This window comes from Somniosus microcephalus, chromosome 3 (assembly GCF_052327205.1).
Source record: "Somniosus microcephalus isolate GS21.2 chromosome 3, FLI_Smic_1.0, whole genome shotgun sequence".
Lineage (NCBI taxonomy): Eukaryota > Metazoa > Chordata > Chondrichthyes > Squaliformes > Somniosidae > Somniosus > Somniosus microcephalus.
The window spans coordinates 271136449-271154492 of NC_140989.1; the positions used below are offsets into that span (position 1 = coordinate 271136449).

Consider the following 18044-nt stretch of genomic DNA (forward strand, 5'->3'; position numbering starts at 1 on the left):
TGCAGGGAGGATGTTTCCCCTTGTGGGGGAATCTAGATCTAGGGGGGCACAGTTTCAGAACAAGGGGTCGCCCAGTTAAAACGGAGATGAGGAGGAATTTCTTCTCTCAGAGGGTCGTGAATCTTTGCAATTCTCTCGGGGTCATTGAATATATTCAAGGCAGAGATAGAGAGATATTTGAGCTACAGGGGAGTCAAGGTTTATGGGGAGCAGGCGGGAAAGTGGAGTTGAGGCCAAGATCAGGTCAGCCACGATCTTATTGAATGGCGGAGCAGGCTAGAGGGGCCAAATGGCCTACTCCTATTTCTTGGGCCAGAACTTCGGGTCCCCACAGGTGAGTGCGCGCTGGGTACTCACGCGTAGGCCCAACAAAAGTGCCGGTTTCGTGCATGCACTGCACATGCGCGGGAAACCAGAAATTCCGTTCCCTTAAAAGGAAGGGGTTCACAGGTTGAACGCGTACGCCGGAGAGGCAGCGCGTATGCCTGGAACTTCCGTTTTTTTTGCAGGTTTCTCCAGAAGGGTAAGTCTCCAGGAGCTACGCTTTTAAAAAGCAGTTGCAAGGCCTGCTTTTAAGGTAAGTGGTGAATTAAGTAAAATTAAAACATTTTTTCCACAGGTTTATTATTTTTAAATACTTTAAAGAAAGGTAAGTTTATTTTTAGCCCCATTAGAAACTAATAAATTTTTTCAAAAATTTAAATTATTGTTTAAAATAGTTATTTTATGTAATTTATAGTTATTTTAAAATGTGCTAAAATTTTTTTTTGACATTTTAGTTATGTTTTAGGGCTGAATTGTATTCATAGATTTGACAGGTCTTCCTGTCAAATCTATGAATACAGATTCCCTGCTACCATTGGCTCTCCATGGCCCACGTGATCCCAGGGGACGCTTCGAACTAACTGCGCCCCGGGGATACGGAAGCACTGCGCGCTGGCAGTTGGAGGAGGCCCAGGATCGGAATCCCACGCGGGCCCACAGCATAACGGCCGGCACGCTAGGTAAATGCAGGTTGGAGGCTTGCACCCGCCGACCTGAATTTCTGGGCCAATATGTTCAAGAATATTGACTTTCAGCAGTTAACAGAGTTGTAGGTCTCGAAACCTAAAAAGGTTAAAGGCAGCAGCTGGAAACAATACATTAATTCCTCCTAAAACTGTTGCTTGATCAGAATAAACTCAGCATTCGCTCCCTGCTTGAGGAACCAATGCGTCAAAAGAAGATTAAAGCAGGAGAGGAAGAGGCGATGGTATTCATCATACCATGACCAAAACTTCATTATTTAGAGTGTGAAATGCAAACAGAAGCCATTCTTAAAGAGAAACTGACCCATTATGTACTTTTACATTGTGAATGTGTATATATCTTGCATTTTTATATTTCCAGTTTGTGAAACTAATGCAGTATTTGCAACGAGAAATCTGGATTCATCCACTCCGTTCCAACATCAAGATGCTCACACTTCCTTTGAATTGATCAAGTGAATGGCACTGCAAAAAACAGATTTACGTTCACATTCCTGAACTGATTTTACCCCAACAAAATAAGCTGGACACAACTTCCATCCAATACTAATTGAAACAGAAAGAGCCCTTTGTTAGCAAGCCAATTCCAAGAAAAGCCCACAAGAACATTGCAAATGAACTATTGAATCTGCCGGAGCCATTTAACTAATGCAAGAGGATGCTGAACAAAACTACAGTGCAAGCAAAGGGACAATGAGTTCTACATAAAGAAACTAGCAGCTGAACAATGTAGCATGCAACATGCAAGATTTCCAGAAAGATCTAATTTGACATGCTGTTGATCTGATGCGGCCTAAATGACACACACGACCGTACCTTGTTAAATAAATACATTACCAACCCCCGTTTCGACAAGAAAGTTTTAACCTAAGTGAACAAAACATATTTGAAAGCCATATTAATACATTGTGTTTCAAGTGGTCAGGTGCTGGATGGTGGGTACAGGTTACATTACACAAGCCAGCTGACTGGATAAACAATCAAGCCAGAAGTGAGTTACGTTCTGTGCCACAAGTGAGATCTGAATCATATCCTACAGCTCTTCCCAACTCTCCAATCATGCCACACATTTGGCAAGCAATCTAAAATGACCATTTAACTTATTTAAAATGGACAGTAACTCATGCATAGATTGCAGGATGGTTCTGGGGATGCCTCTGTGAAATGTCTTCTCGTTAGAGCCTGATCTCTGTATCTGTAATGCAGTTTATATATAATTTAAAAATGCATCAGCTGACAAAATTAAGAAAATAGAAAGGCCGAGACTCTGACCGCACCTGGAATACTGCGTACAGTTTTGGTGTCCATACTTAAGAAAAGACATACTTGCTCTCGAGTCAGTACAAAGAAGGTTCACTCGGTTAATCCCGGGGATGAGGGGATGGACATATGAGGAGAGGTTGAGTAGATTGGGACTCTACTCATTGGAGTTCAGAAGAATGAGAGGCGATCATATTGAAACATAAGATTGTGAAGGGGTTGGATCGGGTGGATGCGGGGAGGATGTTCCCGATGATGGGTGAAACTAGAACTAGGGGGCATAGTCTTAGAATAAGGGGCTGCTCTTTCAAAACTGAGATGAGGAAGAACTACTTCACTCAGAGGGTGGTAGCTCCATGGAATATGCTGCCCCAAAAAGCTGTAGAAGCTACATCATTACATAAATTTAAAACAGAAATAGACAGTTTCCTAGAAGTAAAGGGAATAAAGGGTTATGGGGATCGGGCAGGAATTTGGACATGAGTCTAGGTTCGGATCGGTCATGGCCCTGTGGGTAGCGGAGCGGGCCCAGGGGCCGTGTAGCCTGATCCTGCTCCTATTTCGTGTGTCTAATTCTGTTAGATTCAGGAGATGGTTCTGTGATAGTAGATTGGCGGTTAGGATCAGATCAGCCATGATCTTATTGAATGGCGGAGCAGGCTCGAGGGGCCGATTGGCCTACTCCTGCTCCTATTTCTTATGTTCTTATATTCTATGAAAAATGAGACAAACCAAAGAACTGCATAAAAAATGAGTTTTGGAACAATAATGGAAGAAGCACCCACCACCGGGTCCTCACCACCCCTCCAAATCTTTGTTCCCACCTCTCCTGACAGCACCTCAACCAAGTAGCTAGTTACATAGACCCTGAAAAGCAAGTGTCCGCCATCACAGCTGACCCAGATCCCATCCCCATTTGATGTAATAAAGACATGGGTATGTTCTAACACGAGTGACAGGTCTGTTTGTAGCCACGAGGGTTGGAGGTAGGGCTCACAACCCTCCAGAGATGACCGAGAGTTTCCCAGAATCAGGGGTACCTCTCCAGAGCTGGGTCTCCAGCAGCCCAGGAGATAAGCTATTTAAATTTCCTGTTGCAGTATGCCCCCGCCATGACGTCATTGTCTGTTGCTGTTAAAGCCTCAGGGACGTCACCCGACCACTGCCGCAGGGAGTCGCCACCGCATGGAATCGAGGGCGTTCATTCGGGCGATCTCTGAAATCGGGGGGGGGGGGGGAAAAAGAGGAAAGAGAAGGAGACTGGGGGGGATCAAGGGGAGACTGGGGAATGGGGACCAGGGGAAAAGATGGAATGGGGGTTCAGGAGGAGAAATGGGGAATTAGGGGATGAGAGGTTGCGCGAGAGAAGGGGACTAGTGGTTGGGGGATTAGGACTCAAACGAGGGGAGGGGGTGGAGACCAGCAGCAGCGTGATGATGAGTGGGAGCGGCACCGAGAGAGGAGCAGCCAGTAAAGAAAGGGTGAATGAAACCCACAGACCTCACTGTGTGTAAATAGTGAGACCATTTCCATTGGTGGGCGAATGGGAACTAGGGAACAGAAACCAAGGATTCTCGCTGGAAGAAACCAGAGGGAAGGGAGGAAGAAAGTACTTCAACGGAGGGCTATTAGACCGTGGGCTACTTCACTACATTTAGCAACTGAAGAACATAAGTAGTAGGAGCAGGAGTAGGCCATCTGGCCCCCCCCGAGTCTGCTCAGCTATTCAATAAGATCATGGCTGATCTTCTACCTCAACTCCACTTTCCTGCACTATCCCCATATCCCTTGATTCCCTTAATATCCAAAAATCTATCAATCTCTGTCTTGAATATACTCAACGACAGCCTACACAGCTCTCTGGGGTAGAGAATTCCAAAGATTCACCACCCCGAGTGAAGAAATTTCTCATCTCAGTCCTAATTCCGAGACTGTGACCCCTGGTTCTTGACTCCCCAGCCAGGGGAAACATCCTCCCTGCATCTACCCTGTCAAGTCCTGTAAGAATGTTGTATGTTTCAATGAGATCACCTCTCATTCTTCTAAACTTTAGACTGCTTAATCTCTCCTCATAGGACAGACAATCCCCCCATCCCAGGAATCAGTCTGGTGAACCTTTGTTGCACTCCCTCTATGGCAAGTATATCCTTCCTTAGGGAAGGAGACCAAAACTGTACACAATACTCCAGGTGTGGTCTCACCAGGGCCCTATATAATTGCAGTAAGACGTCTTTACTCTCATACTCAAATCCTCTTGTAATAAGGATAACATACCATTTGCTTTCCTAATTGCTTGCTGTACCTGCATGTTAACTTTCAGTGATTTGTGTACAAGGACAGGTCCCCCTGAACACCAACATTTCCCAATCTCTCACCATTTAAAAAACTCTGCTTTTCTATTTTTCCTACCAAAGTGGATAACTTCACATTTCTCCACATTATATTCCATTTGCCATGTTCTTGCCCACTCACTTAGCTTGTCTACATCCCCTTGAAGCCTCTTTGCATCCTTCTCACAACTTACATTCCCACCCAGCTTTGTATCATTAGCAAACTTGGATATATTACATTTGGCCCCCTCATCCAAATCATTGATATAGATTGTGAATGGCTGAGGCCCAAGCACTGATCCTTGCAGTACCCTGCCAACACGAAAATGACCCGTTATTCCTACTGTTTTCTGTCCGTTAATCAATCCTCAATCCATGCTAGTATATTACCCCCAATCCCATGAGCCCTAATTTTGTTTAATAACCTCATGTGGCAGCTTATCAAATACCTTCTGAAAATCCAAATACACCACATCCACTGGTTCCCCCTTATCTATTCTGCTAGTTACAACCTCAAAAAACTAACAGATGTCAAACACTATTTCCCTTTCATAAATCCATGTTTGATTCTGCCCAATCCTATTACTATTTTCTAAGTGCCCTGTTACCATGTCCTTAATAACAGATTCTAGCATTTTCCCAACTACTGATGTCAGGCTAACTGGTCTGTGGTTCCCCGTTTTCTCTCTCACTCCTTTCTTGAACAGTGGGGTTACATTTGCTACCTTCCAATCCGCAGGAACCATTCTAGAATCTATGGAATTTGGGAAAATGACAACCAATGCATCCACTATCTCTATAGCCACCTTTTTCAAAGCCCGAGGATGTAGGCTATCAGGTCATGGGGATTTATCGGCTTTCAGTCCCATTAATTTCTCCAGTACTATTTTAAAAAAAAATAATACTAACTTATTTCTATTTCTGGGAAGATTTTTGGTATCTTCTTTCGTGAAGACACAAAGTATGTTTAATTTCTCTGCCTTTTCCTTATTCCCCATTATAATTTCTCCCGTCAGCCTGTAAGGGACCCACATTTACTTTTGCTAATCTTTTTCTTTTTACATACCTATAGAAGCTTTTACAGTCTGGTTTTATGTCTCTCGCTAGTTTACTCTCATTCTATTTTCCCTTTCTTTATCAATTTCTTGGTCCTCCTTCGCTGAATTCTAAAATCCTCAGGCTTACCACTCTTTTTGGCAACATTATAAGCCTCTTCCTTTGATTGAATACTATCTTTAACTTCTCGTTAGCCACGGTTGGACCACTTTTCCTGTGGGGTTTTTGTGTATATTTGTTGTAAATGATGTATTAATTCTTTAAATGCTAGCCATTGCTTCTCTACTGTCCTACCTTTTAATGTAGTTTTGTAATCTACCTAAGCCAACTTGCCCCTCATACCTATGTAGTTTGCTTTGTTTAGATTCAAGACCCTAGTTTCGGATTTAACTAAAATCACTTTCAAACTCTATCAAATTCTGGTCACTCTTCCCTAAAGGCCCCTTTACTACAAGGCTATTAATGAACCCTTTCTCCTTGCACAATACTAGATCTAAAATATCCTGTTCCCTAGTTGGTTCCTCAACATACTGATCTAGAAAACTATCTTGCATACATTCCATGAATTTGTCCTCCACACTATTACTGCAAATTTGGTCTGCCCAGTCTATATGTAGACTGAAGTCCATGATTACTGTATTACCCTTGTTACATGCGCCTCTAATTTCCTGATTTATATTCTAACCTACATTACAACTACTATTTAGGGGCCTATAAACAACTCCCACCAATATTTTCTGCCCATTGCTGTTTCTTAGTTCCACCCAAACTGATTCGATTTCTTGATTTTCAGAGCCAAGATCCTTTCTTTCTACTGTCTTTATCCCAGCCTTTATTATCAGGGCTACCCCTCTTCCTTTTCCATTCTGCCTATCTCTTCAAAAAGTTAAGTATCCTGGAATATTTAGTTCCCAACTGTGGCAACATTGCAACCATGTCTCCGTAATGGCTATTAGATCAAACCTACTAATTTCTATGTGCGCTGTTAATTCATCTATTTTGTTGCGAATGCTTCGTGCATTCAGATATAGTGCCTTTAGCTTTGACTTATTTCTATTTTTCCCTGATGTCACCTTAGTCACTGATGCCTTACGACCTTTGTTACTCTGTGTCCCTGCCTGACCCACTCCGTTTATTTTTACCTAAAACTCTACTCTAGAGCCTCGACATTTCTCTCGCTGTTTTTAAAATCTACTCTTTCCTGAATCCTCCCACCACCCTTCATTAATTTAAAGCCCTAGTTATTCGGTTCGCCAGGACACTGGTCCCAGCCTGGTTTAAGTGGAGCCCGCTCCAACTGGTGCCAGTTCTCCCATGAACTGAAACCCCTTCCTCCCACACCACTCTGAGCCACGCATTTAAACCTCTAATCTGTTTGTCCCTATGCCAATTTGCACGTGGCTCAGGTAACAATCCAGAGATGATTACTTTGAGGTTTTGCTTTTTAATTTGGATCCCAACTCCTCAAACTCCCTCAGCAGAACCTCATTCCTAGTTCTACCTATGTCATGTGGTCTACATAGGAACCAGACAACTGGATCCTCCCCCTCCCACTCCAAGTTCTCCTCAAGCCGCGAGGAGATGGCTTTAACCCCGGCACTGGGCAGGCAACACAACCGTCGGAACTCTTGGTCGCGGTTGCAGAGAGCAGTATCTATTCCCCTGACTATACTGTCCCCTACCACAGCTACATTCCCTTTCACTCCCCCCACTTGAATGGCCTCCTGCACCATGGTCAGCTTGCTCATCCATCCTGCAGGCTTTTCCCTCATTCACACAGGCAGCAAGAACCTCATACCTGTTGGACAAGGGAAAAGGCTGGGGTTCCTCTAGCACTGCACCTGGGGGCCCCTTACCTGCCTGAGTTGCAGTCACACCCTCCTGTCCCTGACCACTAACCAGACCTGTACCACTACCTAACCTAAGGGGTGTGACTGCCTCCCGGATCAAAGTGTCCAGGTAACTCCATCCCCGATGCCCTGCAATGTCTGCACCTCAGACAAAGGGATTAATTAAGAAAGGGAAAATAGAATATGAGAGTAAGCTAGCAGGGAACATAAAAACTGACTGTAAAAGCTTTTATAGATATGTGAAGAGAAAAAGATTGGTGAAGTCAAGCATAGCTCCCTTACAGTCAGAATCAGGGGAATTTATAATGGGAAACAAAGAAATGGCAGACCAACTAAATACATACTTTGGTTCTGTCTTCACAAAGGAGGACACAAATAACCTCCCAGAGATGTCAGGGAACATAGGGTCTGATGAAAGGGAGGAACTGAAAGAAATCAGTATTTGTAGGGAAATGGTGTTAGGAAAATTGATGGGACTGAAGGCTGATAAATCCCCAGGGCCTGATGGTCTACATCCCAGGGTACTTAAGGAAGTGGCCCTAGAGATAGTAGAAGCATTGCTGGTCATCTTCCAGAACTCGATCGACTCTGGAACAGTACCCATGGATTGGAGGGTAGCTAATGTTACCCCACCATTCAAAAAAGGCGGTAGAGAAAAAGCGGGGAATTATAGACCGGTAAGCCTGACATCAGTAGTGGGGAAAATGCTGGAGTCTATTATAAAAGATGTAATAGCAGAGCACTTGGAAAGTAGAGACAGGATCGGACAAAGTCAACATGGATTTACAAAAGGTAAATCATGCTTGACCAATCTACTGGAATTTTTTGAGGATGTAACTGGTAAAATAGATAAGGGAGAACCAGTGGATGTGGTGTATTTGGACTTTCAGAAGGCTTTCGATAAGGTCCCGCATAAAAGAGATTAGCGTGCAAAATTAAGGCACATGGGATTGGGGGCAAGGTATTGACTTGGATAGAGAACTGGTTGGCGGACAGAAAGCAAAGAGTTGGAATAAACGGGTCGTTTTCCGAGTGGCAGGCAGTGACTAGTGGGGTACCGCAAGGATCGGTCCTAGGACCCCAGCTGTTCACAATATATATTAATGATCTGGACGAGGGAATTGGATGTAATATCTCCAAATTTGCAGACGACACAAAGCTGGGTGGGAGGGTAAGCTGTGAGGAGGATGTCGTGAAACTCCAGTACGATTTGGACAGGTTGGGTGATTGGGCAAACATGGCAAATGCACTATAATGTGGATAAATGTGAGGTTATCCACTTTGGTGGCAAAAACAGGAAGGCAGATTATTATTTGAATGGCAATAGATTGGGAGAAGGGGAAGTGCAAAGAGACCTGGGTGTTATTGTGCACCAGTCGCTGAAGGTAAGCATGCAGGTGCAGCAGGTGGTTAAGAAGGCAAATGGTATGCTGGCCTTCGTAGCAAGAGGGTTCGAGTACAGGAACAAGGATGTCTTGCTACAGTTGTACAGGGCCTTGGTGAGACCGCACCTTGAGTACTGTGTGCAGTTTTGGTCACCTTACCTGAGGAAGGACGGTCTTGCCATGGAGGGAGTGCAGCGAAGATTCACCAGGCTGATACCTGGGACGGCAGGAATGACGTATGAGGAGAGATTGTGTCGATTGGGCTTATACTCACTGGAGTTTAGAAGATTGAGAGGGGATCTCATCGAAACCTATAAAATTCTGTCAGGTCTGGACAGACTAGATGCAGGAAGGATGTTTCGGATGGCCGGAGAGTCCAGAACCAGGGGTCATAGTCTAAGGATAAGGGGTAAGCCATTTAGGACTGAAATGAGGAGGAACTTCTTCACCCAGAGAGTGGTGAACCTGTGGAATTCTCTGCCACAGAGGGCGGTGGAGGCCAGTTCATTAAATATATTCAAGAGTTGGATATATTTCTTGAGGCTAAAGGGATCAAGGGATATGGGGAGAAGGCAGGGACAGGGTACTGAATTTGGATGATCAGCCACGATCTCGTTGAATGGCGGAGCAGGCTCGAAGGGCCGAATGGCCTACTCCTGCTCCTATCTTCTATGTTTCCAGCTTAAAAACTCTGAGCTGAAGCTCAAGATGCAGGCACTTACTGCAAATGTGGCTGCCCGGGATCACAATGCTCTCCACAAACTCCCACATGCTGCAGTTACGGCACACCGCCTGCACTGCCATCCCTGTATGACCTTGTTTTATTTAATTAAATTTGTAATTAGATAACTTAGTTTAGTGTAGTTTCTTGACTACTTACTTGATCTAGATTAAGTTATGGGTACTGAAATTATATATCTAACTAACACAAAGCACTACAAGTAGTGTAGCCAAAAAGCAACAACTCCTTCCCCCTCTTCTCCAAATTCCCACTCTTCAAATTCCGAAATAAAACATTCTGTTTAAGTACCCTGTGTTTTAATCCCACTATGCTCTGCAGACCTGTTTACTCTTATACTCTGGGAGCCTCACCCAATTTACAAGTGATGACTCAGCTCCCCTGCCCCTGGTGATTAGCACCTATTCAAGACAAACACTTACAGCTGACTGACAGTTAACTGCCACTGGCAGGCTGCTTCTGTTAACTACAGTTTTTAAAGTTCTAAGTTAAAATCAAAAAGTTAAACTAAATGTCATTTTTACATCTACTACTTACCCAATACTTAACAGAAATTCCCACTCTTTCCAAATTCTCAAATAAAACACTGGCTAGAAATTGGGTTGCTTTGCGCCCCTCGTTAGCGCCTCCGGGGGCATTACTGGGCACAAATGACCTAGCGCCCGGTTGCGGCGCTGCTAACGCCTCCATCGAAATTCAGTGGCACGGCTGCACGTAGCGCCACGACATTGAGTAGTAGCGCCCCAAGGAGGAGGTGGAGTGCTTCCAGTAGCGCTCCATCTCCTTCTTGGGGCACTACTACTGAATTTATGGGGTAGGGGTGCTAACTTTTTCAGGGCGCTGAGGTTAACGCCCCAAAATGGCCTAAATCCAATTCCCCCCCTCTGTTTAAGTACACTCCGTTTTAATCCCTCTCTGCAGACTAAAAACTAAAACTTAATTTCAAAGGAAATGGGATATATATTTAAAGGTGGAATATAAAAATATATTTGGTGGTGGCAGGGGGGGAAAGAAAGAGAATGGGGTTACAGGAGAGAACACCAGCATCTGGGGCCAAATGGCCTTCTCCTGCGCTGTAATTTCTATAATTCTATGAAAACTTTCCTTTATTGAGTCCGAGCTCAGGGAGTGGTTTAGAGTTGGTGCTGAGCTGAGTTTAGGATGATGTGATCTGTGACAAATGCCCCAAACACCGAGTCCGCTGCCCTTTGTGGGATCTCTCGGTTCAGTCCAGGTCGGTCTGTGCCGCAGGGTTTTGACGTGTGAAGTCCAAGTACAGATCAGCTCTGACTGAGGCTCCCAGTTCAGAGTTGTCACCTTCACACGGAACGAGAGTCCAAACCAAAGTCCAAAGATATAGTGCCTGTTAAAAGTGGCGTCAACTGGGGAACCTGGCCACATCTTGTGCCGTGCAAGGGGATTCTAGCTGTAGTCACTGGGTGAATAAGCGCAGGTTATAGGATTACTACTAGTTAGAGGTAGGATATCAGGGCATTAGACCCATTATTACCAGTTATATATAGACCATCAGTGAGTTATTGTATTACTGTTGGTTATGATGGGAATCTGAGGTTTACCAGTATTACTATTAATTATCAGGGCAATTTCAGCAAGTTACCATTAGTTACTGGTGAAATCAAAGTTCCTCCCACCTCTGCTTCCCCTCTTCCCCACCCTCAGCTTCCCCTCCTTGCCTGCTCATGGGTGGCTTCCTGGTTCTTGTAATTTGTCGCACAACAGCTGCTGGTGCGAAACCACAAGCAAAAATACTCAACTACAGGGGACCCAACCTTTATAAGGCAAATGCAATAACATCTGTGGAAGTCATGTGATCAGGTGCCATGTGATCGGGCATCACATGGTCAGATGTTGTGATCAGAATATCAGGTGATCAAACCGCCAGGACTGCCTCCCACCAGAGATGGCAACCCCAGTTGGAGGGGTGGAAGAGAGGCCACCGGTAAAGACCCAATTGCTGCCGCAGGTGGTATCAGCTAACTTAGCACAGACTGAAGATTGAATCGGTATGGCTCAGAACCACACAGTCCGGTTACCCATTGATCCGCCATAGGAGGCACACGCCAGATGGGTTAGTTCATCCAAATGAACAGGACGCCTTTACCTGTTCTTGTCTCTGAAGCATCCATTCTGAAATGGCACCGTGTTTGGTCACTTCAGGAGTTCTGCTGCGGACATGGGCAGGTTGACCAACAAATTCACCTGTGTTCGCCGGGTATTCTAAAAACACACAGGCACTGTTAACCCTCAGTGATGCCAGTAATCCAATCAAACATTAACTTACAAATAAATGTTGCTCTTTTAAAGTAAGAATATAAGAACACAAGAAATAGGAGCAGGAGCAGGCCATTCGGCCCCTTGAGCCTGCTCTGCCATTTAATGAGATCATGGCTGATCCGATTTTGGCCTCAACTCCACTTTCCTGCCCACTCTCCATAACCCTTGACTACCCTGTTGCTCAAAAATCTGTCTATCTCGGCCTTGAATATATTCAATGACTCAGCTTCCACAGCTCTCTGGGGTAAAGAATGCCAAAGATTCACGACCCTCAGAAAAGAAATTCCTCCTCATCTCCATCTTAAATGGGCAACCCCTTATTCTGAGACTATGCCCCCCCGTTCTAGATTCCCCCACGAGGGGAAACATCCTCTCAGCATCTACCCTGTCCAACCCCTTCAGAATCTTATATGTTTCAATAAGATCACCTCTCATTCTTCTAAACTCCAATGAGTATAGGCCCAACCTGCGCAACCTTTCCTCATAAGACAACCCTTCCATCCCAGGAATTAACCTAGTGAACCTTCTCTGAACTGCCTCCAATGCAAGTATATCCCTCCTTAAATAAGGGGACCAAAACGGTACGCAGTATTCTAGGTGTGGTCTCACCAATACCCTGTACAGTTGTAGCAAGACTTCCCTACCTTTATACTCCATCCCCCTTGAAATAAAGGCCAACATTCCATTTGCCTTCCTAATTACTTGCTGCACCTGTATGATAACTTTGTGTTTCATGTACAAGGACACCCAAATCCCTCTACCGCTGCATTCTGTAGTCTTTCTCCATTTAAATAATATTTTTCTTTTCTATTCTTCCTACCAAAGTGGATAACTTCACATTTTCCCACATTATACTCCATCTGCTAAATTCTTGCCCACTCATTTAACCTATCTATATCCCTTTGCAGACTATGTCCTCCTCACAACTTGCTTTCCCACCTATCTTTGTAATGTCTGCAAATTTGGCTACAATACACTCGCTTCCTTCATCCAAGTCATTAATATTGATTGAAATTAGTTGAGGCCCCCGCGCTGATCCCTGTGGCACCCCACTAGTTACAGATTGCCATCCTGAAAATGACCCATTTATCCTGACTCTGTTTTCTGTTAGTTAGCCATCCTCTATCCAATCTAATATATTACCCTCAACACCATGAGCTCTCATCTTACGCAGTAACCTTGTGGCACCTTGTCGAATGCCTTTTGGAAATCCAAATACACCACATCTACTGGTTCCCCTTTATCCACCCTGCTCGTTACCTCCTCAAAGAACTCTTAATAGATTTGTCAAACATGATTTCCTTGTCATAAAACCATGTTGATTCTGTTTGATTGTATTATGATTTTTTTAAATGCCCTGCTACTACCTCCTTAATAATGAATTCGAGCATTTTGCCAATGACAGATGTTAGGCTAACTGGCCTATAGTTTCCTGCTTTCTGTCTCCCTCCTTTTTTTGAATAAGGGCGTTACATTTGTGGTTTTCCAATCCACAGGGACTTTTCCAGAGTCAAGGGAATTTTGGAAGATTACAACCAATGCATCCACTATCTTTGTAGCCACTTCTTTTAAGACCCTAGGATGCAGACCATCAGGTCCAGGGGACTTGTCAGCCTTTAGACCCATAAGTTTGCCTAGCACTTTTTCTCTAGTGATAGTGATTGTTTTAAGTTCCTCCCTCCCTTTTGCCCCTTGATTTTCTACTATTACTGGGAAGTTTTTAGTGTCCTCGACTGTGAAGACAGATACAAAATATTTGTTCAATGCCTCTGCCATTTCCTTGTTTCCCATTATTATTTCCTTCTTCTCGTCCTCTAAGGGACCAACGTTTATTTTAGCTACTCTCTTCCTTTTTATATATTTATAGAAGTTCTCACTGTCAGTTTTTATATTTCTTGCTAGTTTACTCTCATAAGCTATTTTCTCCCTCTAGTATTTTTTTAGTCATCCTTTGCTGGTTTCTAAAATGTTCCCAATCTTCTGGCCTACCACTAATCTTTGCAACATTGTATGCCTTTTCTTTCAATTTGATACCATCCTTAAACTTCCTTGGTTAGCCATGGTTGGTTCATCCTTCTCCGAGTTTTTCTTTCTTACTGAAATATATCTTTGTTGAGAGTCATGAAATATCTGCCACTTCTAATCTATTTTCCCAGTCCACTTTAGCCAACTCTCTCCTCATACCTTTATAATTGCCTTTATTTAAGTTTAATACTCTAGTTTCAGATCCAAGTTTCTCACCTTCAAACTGAATGTGGAATTCTATCATGTTATGATCACTCATCCCTAGAGGATCCTTTACTATGAGATCATTAATTAATCCTGTTTCATTACACATTACCAGATCTAAAATAGCCTGTTCCCTGGTCGGTTCCACAACGTATTATTCCAAGAAACTGTCCCGAATACACCATGAACTCGTCCTCAAGGCTGCTTTTGCCAATTTGATTTGTAGTTATTATTTTTGATTATTGTTGAAAGTAGTTATTATTTCCACCAATTTTAACTCATTTGTACGACTGGATTAAACTAAAACCAATTAAAAAAAGTTACTCAGGTTCGTTTTTACCCCATTTGCTTAGTTAACAAATGCTTCTAATTACCCTGTCAAAGCAAGCCTGACCACAAGAGGTAGCTAGCCAGCACCCTCTGCTGGAAGGTGCGGTGTGAGGAGAGGGTTGGCTTTGGCCGAGATGCCCCTCAAAACCAACAACATTCACGGTTTAAGCTCATACATAAAGAATACCACATAGAGAACTGGCAGGATCGATAATGCAGCATCAGTCAGCACCCTTGGAAGAGGGGTCGATAAAACTGTGGTAACGAGCAGAGGGGAAAGGCCAGAAATAAAAGCGCACATGGATACAAACAGACGCCAAACCAATCGTTATTGACCCAACATTGCTGGGTTCACCAATTTAGAAACAGGACTCTAAACAGTTCGGCGATCTAACTATGCATTTTGATTGCACTATGTTCAAATCAATTTGTAAAGCTGCTGACATGATTATCAATATTGGGTGAATTTTTAAATTTTTATTTTTGTGGTAAACCACTGTCATACCTGTCTGTGTCTGTATGTGTATTCCACTAGGTACAGGTCTGGACATGCCTCGGCTGACTCCTCCCACTATTCCAGGTATATAAGTGACTACCTCCCAGTCCCTTAGTATTCTGGACGGGTCGACCACTCGAGACAAGACCTTCATTCTTTAGTTAATAAAAGCCTGATTGTTACTCGCTCAACCTCAGTCTTTTGAGTAATTGATGGCGCATCAATTTTATTAACTAAATTTTTATAATGGAGAAGATCCTCACACCAGCATGCCTGGACCTGGACAGTCGGGAAGCGGACGCTTCCACCAAGTTTGCTCACTGGCTCACGTGCTTCGAGACATTCCTGACTGCCTCCACTGCAGTCGAAACGGATGCGGACAAACTGTCTGTCCTGTTCTCCAAGGTGAACCACCGAGTGTACTCAGTCATCCGGGACGCGACCTCGTACACAGCCGCCCTCCAGCTCCTCAAGACCCAGTACACGCGCCCTGTGAACGAAGTATACGCTAGGCACCTTCTGGGGAGTCGCAAGCAACAACCTGGGGAATCGACTGAGGAATACCTCCAAGCACTGTCCGTGCTTGGCCGGGCCTGTGGGTGTAAGGCGGTAACGCCCACTAAGTACACGGAGGAACTGATCCGGGATGCCTTCGTAGCGGGCCACAGGTCCAACTACACCCGACAGCGACTGCTGGAGCAGAGTGACCTCACCCTCGACAAAGCCTCTGACATCGCACTAACGCTGGACGCAGCCTTCCGGGGCATGGATGCCTACTCCTCTGCACCGTGGACGCCGCGGGGAACGACAACCTGGGACACGGTAGGACAGCCCCATAGCACCGTGCCACCCCAGCCACAGCCCAACAACGGCCCAACTACCGCAGCAGTGTCCCAAAGCCAGACAGCAGTATCTCAAGGCCAGAAATGCTACTTCTGTGGCCAGGCCAAACACCCCAGGGCGCGCTGCCCGGCGAAGAATGCGACCTGCTCGGGCTGCGGGAAAAAGGGACACTACGCCAGCGTCTGCAAGGCCAAAGCCACCCCGAACGCCAGCAGCGCCGCGTGTGGGCCGTGCGAGCCGCCATCTTGGGCCCCCAACAGCGCCGCATGTGGGCCGTACTGGCCGCCATCTTGGGCCTCCCCAGCCATGTGCGAACCACCGCAGCAGCAGCCATCTTGGACGACTCCAGCCACATGGGAATCATGGACGCCGCCATCTTGGACACCAGCCGGGACGCAGCAGACCACCAAAACCACCCCCCCCATCTGATACTCGCAGCGACACACCGACCCCTACGCTGGCCTCTGTGACGCTGGACCAAACGAGACCGCACCAGCTAGCTCGGTCCAAAATGGACGTTAAGGTAAACGGCCATGCAATAAACTGCCTTTTTGACTCCGGGAGCACAGAGAGCTTCATCCACCCCGAAACGGTGCGGCGTTGCTCTCTCCCAGTCCTGCCTGCGCACCAGCGGATTTCTATGGCCTCCGAGTCCCAGTCAGCGGACATTGGCGGCTACTGCGTGGTGACACTAGTAGTAGACGGGACTGTGTTCAATAATTTTAAACTCCTGGTCCTGCCCGACCTCTGCGCTGCCGTTCTACTGGGGTTGGATTTCCAGTGCCACCTCAAAAGCGTTACGATGGCGTACGGTGGCCCCCTCCCCCCACTCACAGTCCGCAGCCAGCAGCCTCCAAATTGCCCGCCGCGCACCAGATGCAACCTCTCCACACTCAGTCATACCCCCCCCACTGTTTGCTAACCTCACCCCCGACTGTAAGCCCATCGCCACAAAGAGCAGGCGATACAGTGCCGGGGACAGGGTTTTCATCAAAACCGAAGTGGAACGGCTCCTGAAGGAGGGGATTATTGAGGGCAGCTCCAGCCCCTGGCGAGCCCAGGTTGTGGTCGTTAAGACCGGCGAGAAACAACGCCTGGTCATCGACTACAGCCAAACAATAAACCGCTACACCCTGCTGGACGCCTACCCACTCCCCCGCATAGCTGACATGGTCAACCAGATCATGTAGTACCGCGTCTTTTCGACCATTGACCTGAAATCAGCGTACCACCAGCTCCCCATCAGCCCTGAAGACCGCCAGTATACTGCTTTTGAGGCAAACGGCCGCCTCTATCACTTCCTTAGGGTTCCCTTCGGCGTTACCAACGGGGTCTCCGTCTTCCAAAGGATGGTCGATCAAAACGAGCTGCAGGCCACTTTCCCTTACCTAGATAACGTGACCATCTGCGGCCATGACTTGCAGGACCATGACGCAAACCTCGAGAAATTCCTCCGCACCGCCCAACTCCTGAACCTGACATATAACAAGGAGAAGTGCATATTCCGCACAGACCGCCTCGCCATCCTTGGCTGTGTTGTGGAACACGGGGTCATCGGTCCCGACCCGGACCGGATGCGTCCCCTTATGGAACTCCCACTGCCCCACTGCCTAAAAGCTCTGAAGAGGTGCCTAGGGTTTTTTTCCTACTACGCTCAGTGGGTCCCCTACTATGCAGGCAAAGCCCGTCCGCTGATCAAGTCCACCCCTTTTCCCATGACGGCAGAGGCCCGCTTAGCCTTCCACCGTATCAAGGAAGACATTGCCAAAGCCACCATGCACACAGTGGACGAATCCATCCCCTTCCAGGTGGAAAGCGATGCGTCCGACTTCGCTCTGGCCGCCACCCTTAATCAGGCGGGGAGACCTGTGGCATTCTTCTCACGAACCCTCCAGGGCCCGGAGACCAGACACTCCGCGGTCGAGAAGGAGGCCCAGGCTATCGTGGAGGCTGTGCGTCATTGGAGGCACTACTTGGCCAGAAAACGATTTACCCTGCTCACTGACCAGCGTTCAGTTGCTTTTATGTTCAACAACAAGCAGAGGGGCAAAATCAAAAATGACAAGATCTTGAGGTGGAGAATCGAACTTTCCACCTACAATTACGAGATCTTGTACCGGCCTGGGAAGCTCAATGAACCCCCAGATGCCCTATCCCGTGGCACCTGCGCCAGCGCGCAGATCGATAGGCTGAGGGCCCTCCA

At 46.1% G+C, this 18044-nt stretch overlaps 1 protein-coding gene across 2 annotated transcripts in view; it reads right to left on the reverse strand.

The window, feature by feature from the left end:
• ndc1 (NDC1 transmembrane nucleoporin) overlaps positions 1 to 18044 on the reverse strand; it is a 50140-nt gene that overhangs the window by 8879 nt on the left and 23217 nt on the right. The window contains exons 13-14 of one of the 2 annotated variants that reach the window (XM_085982518.1): positions 11771 to 11886; positions 1845 to 1895 (exon numbers count right to left, since the gene is read on the reverse strand). In XM_085982518.1, the coding sequence (XP_085838644.1) occupies positions 1845 to 1895; positions 11771 to 11886 (167 nt within the window). The remainder of the gene's footprint in view (positions 1 to 1844; positions 1896 to 11770; positions 11887 to 18044) is intronic. The other variant, XM_085982519.1, reaches the window with a different exon arrangement.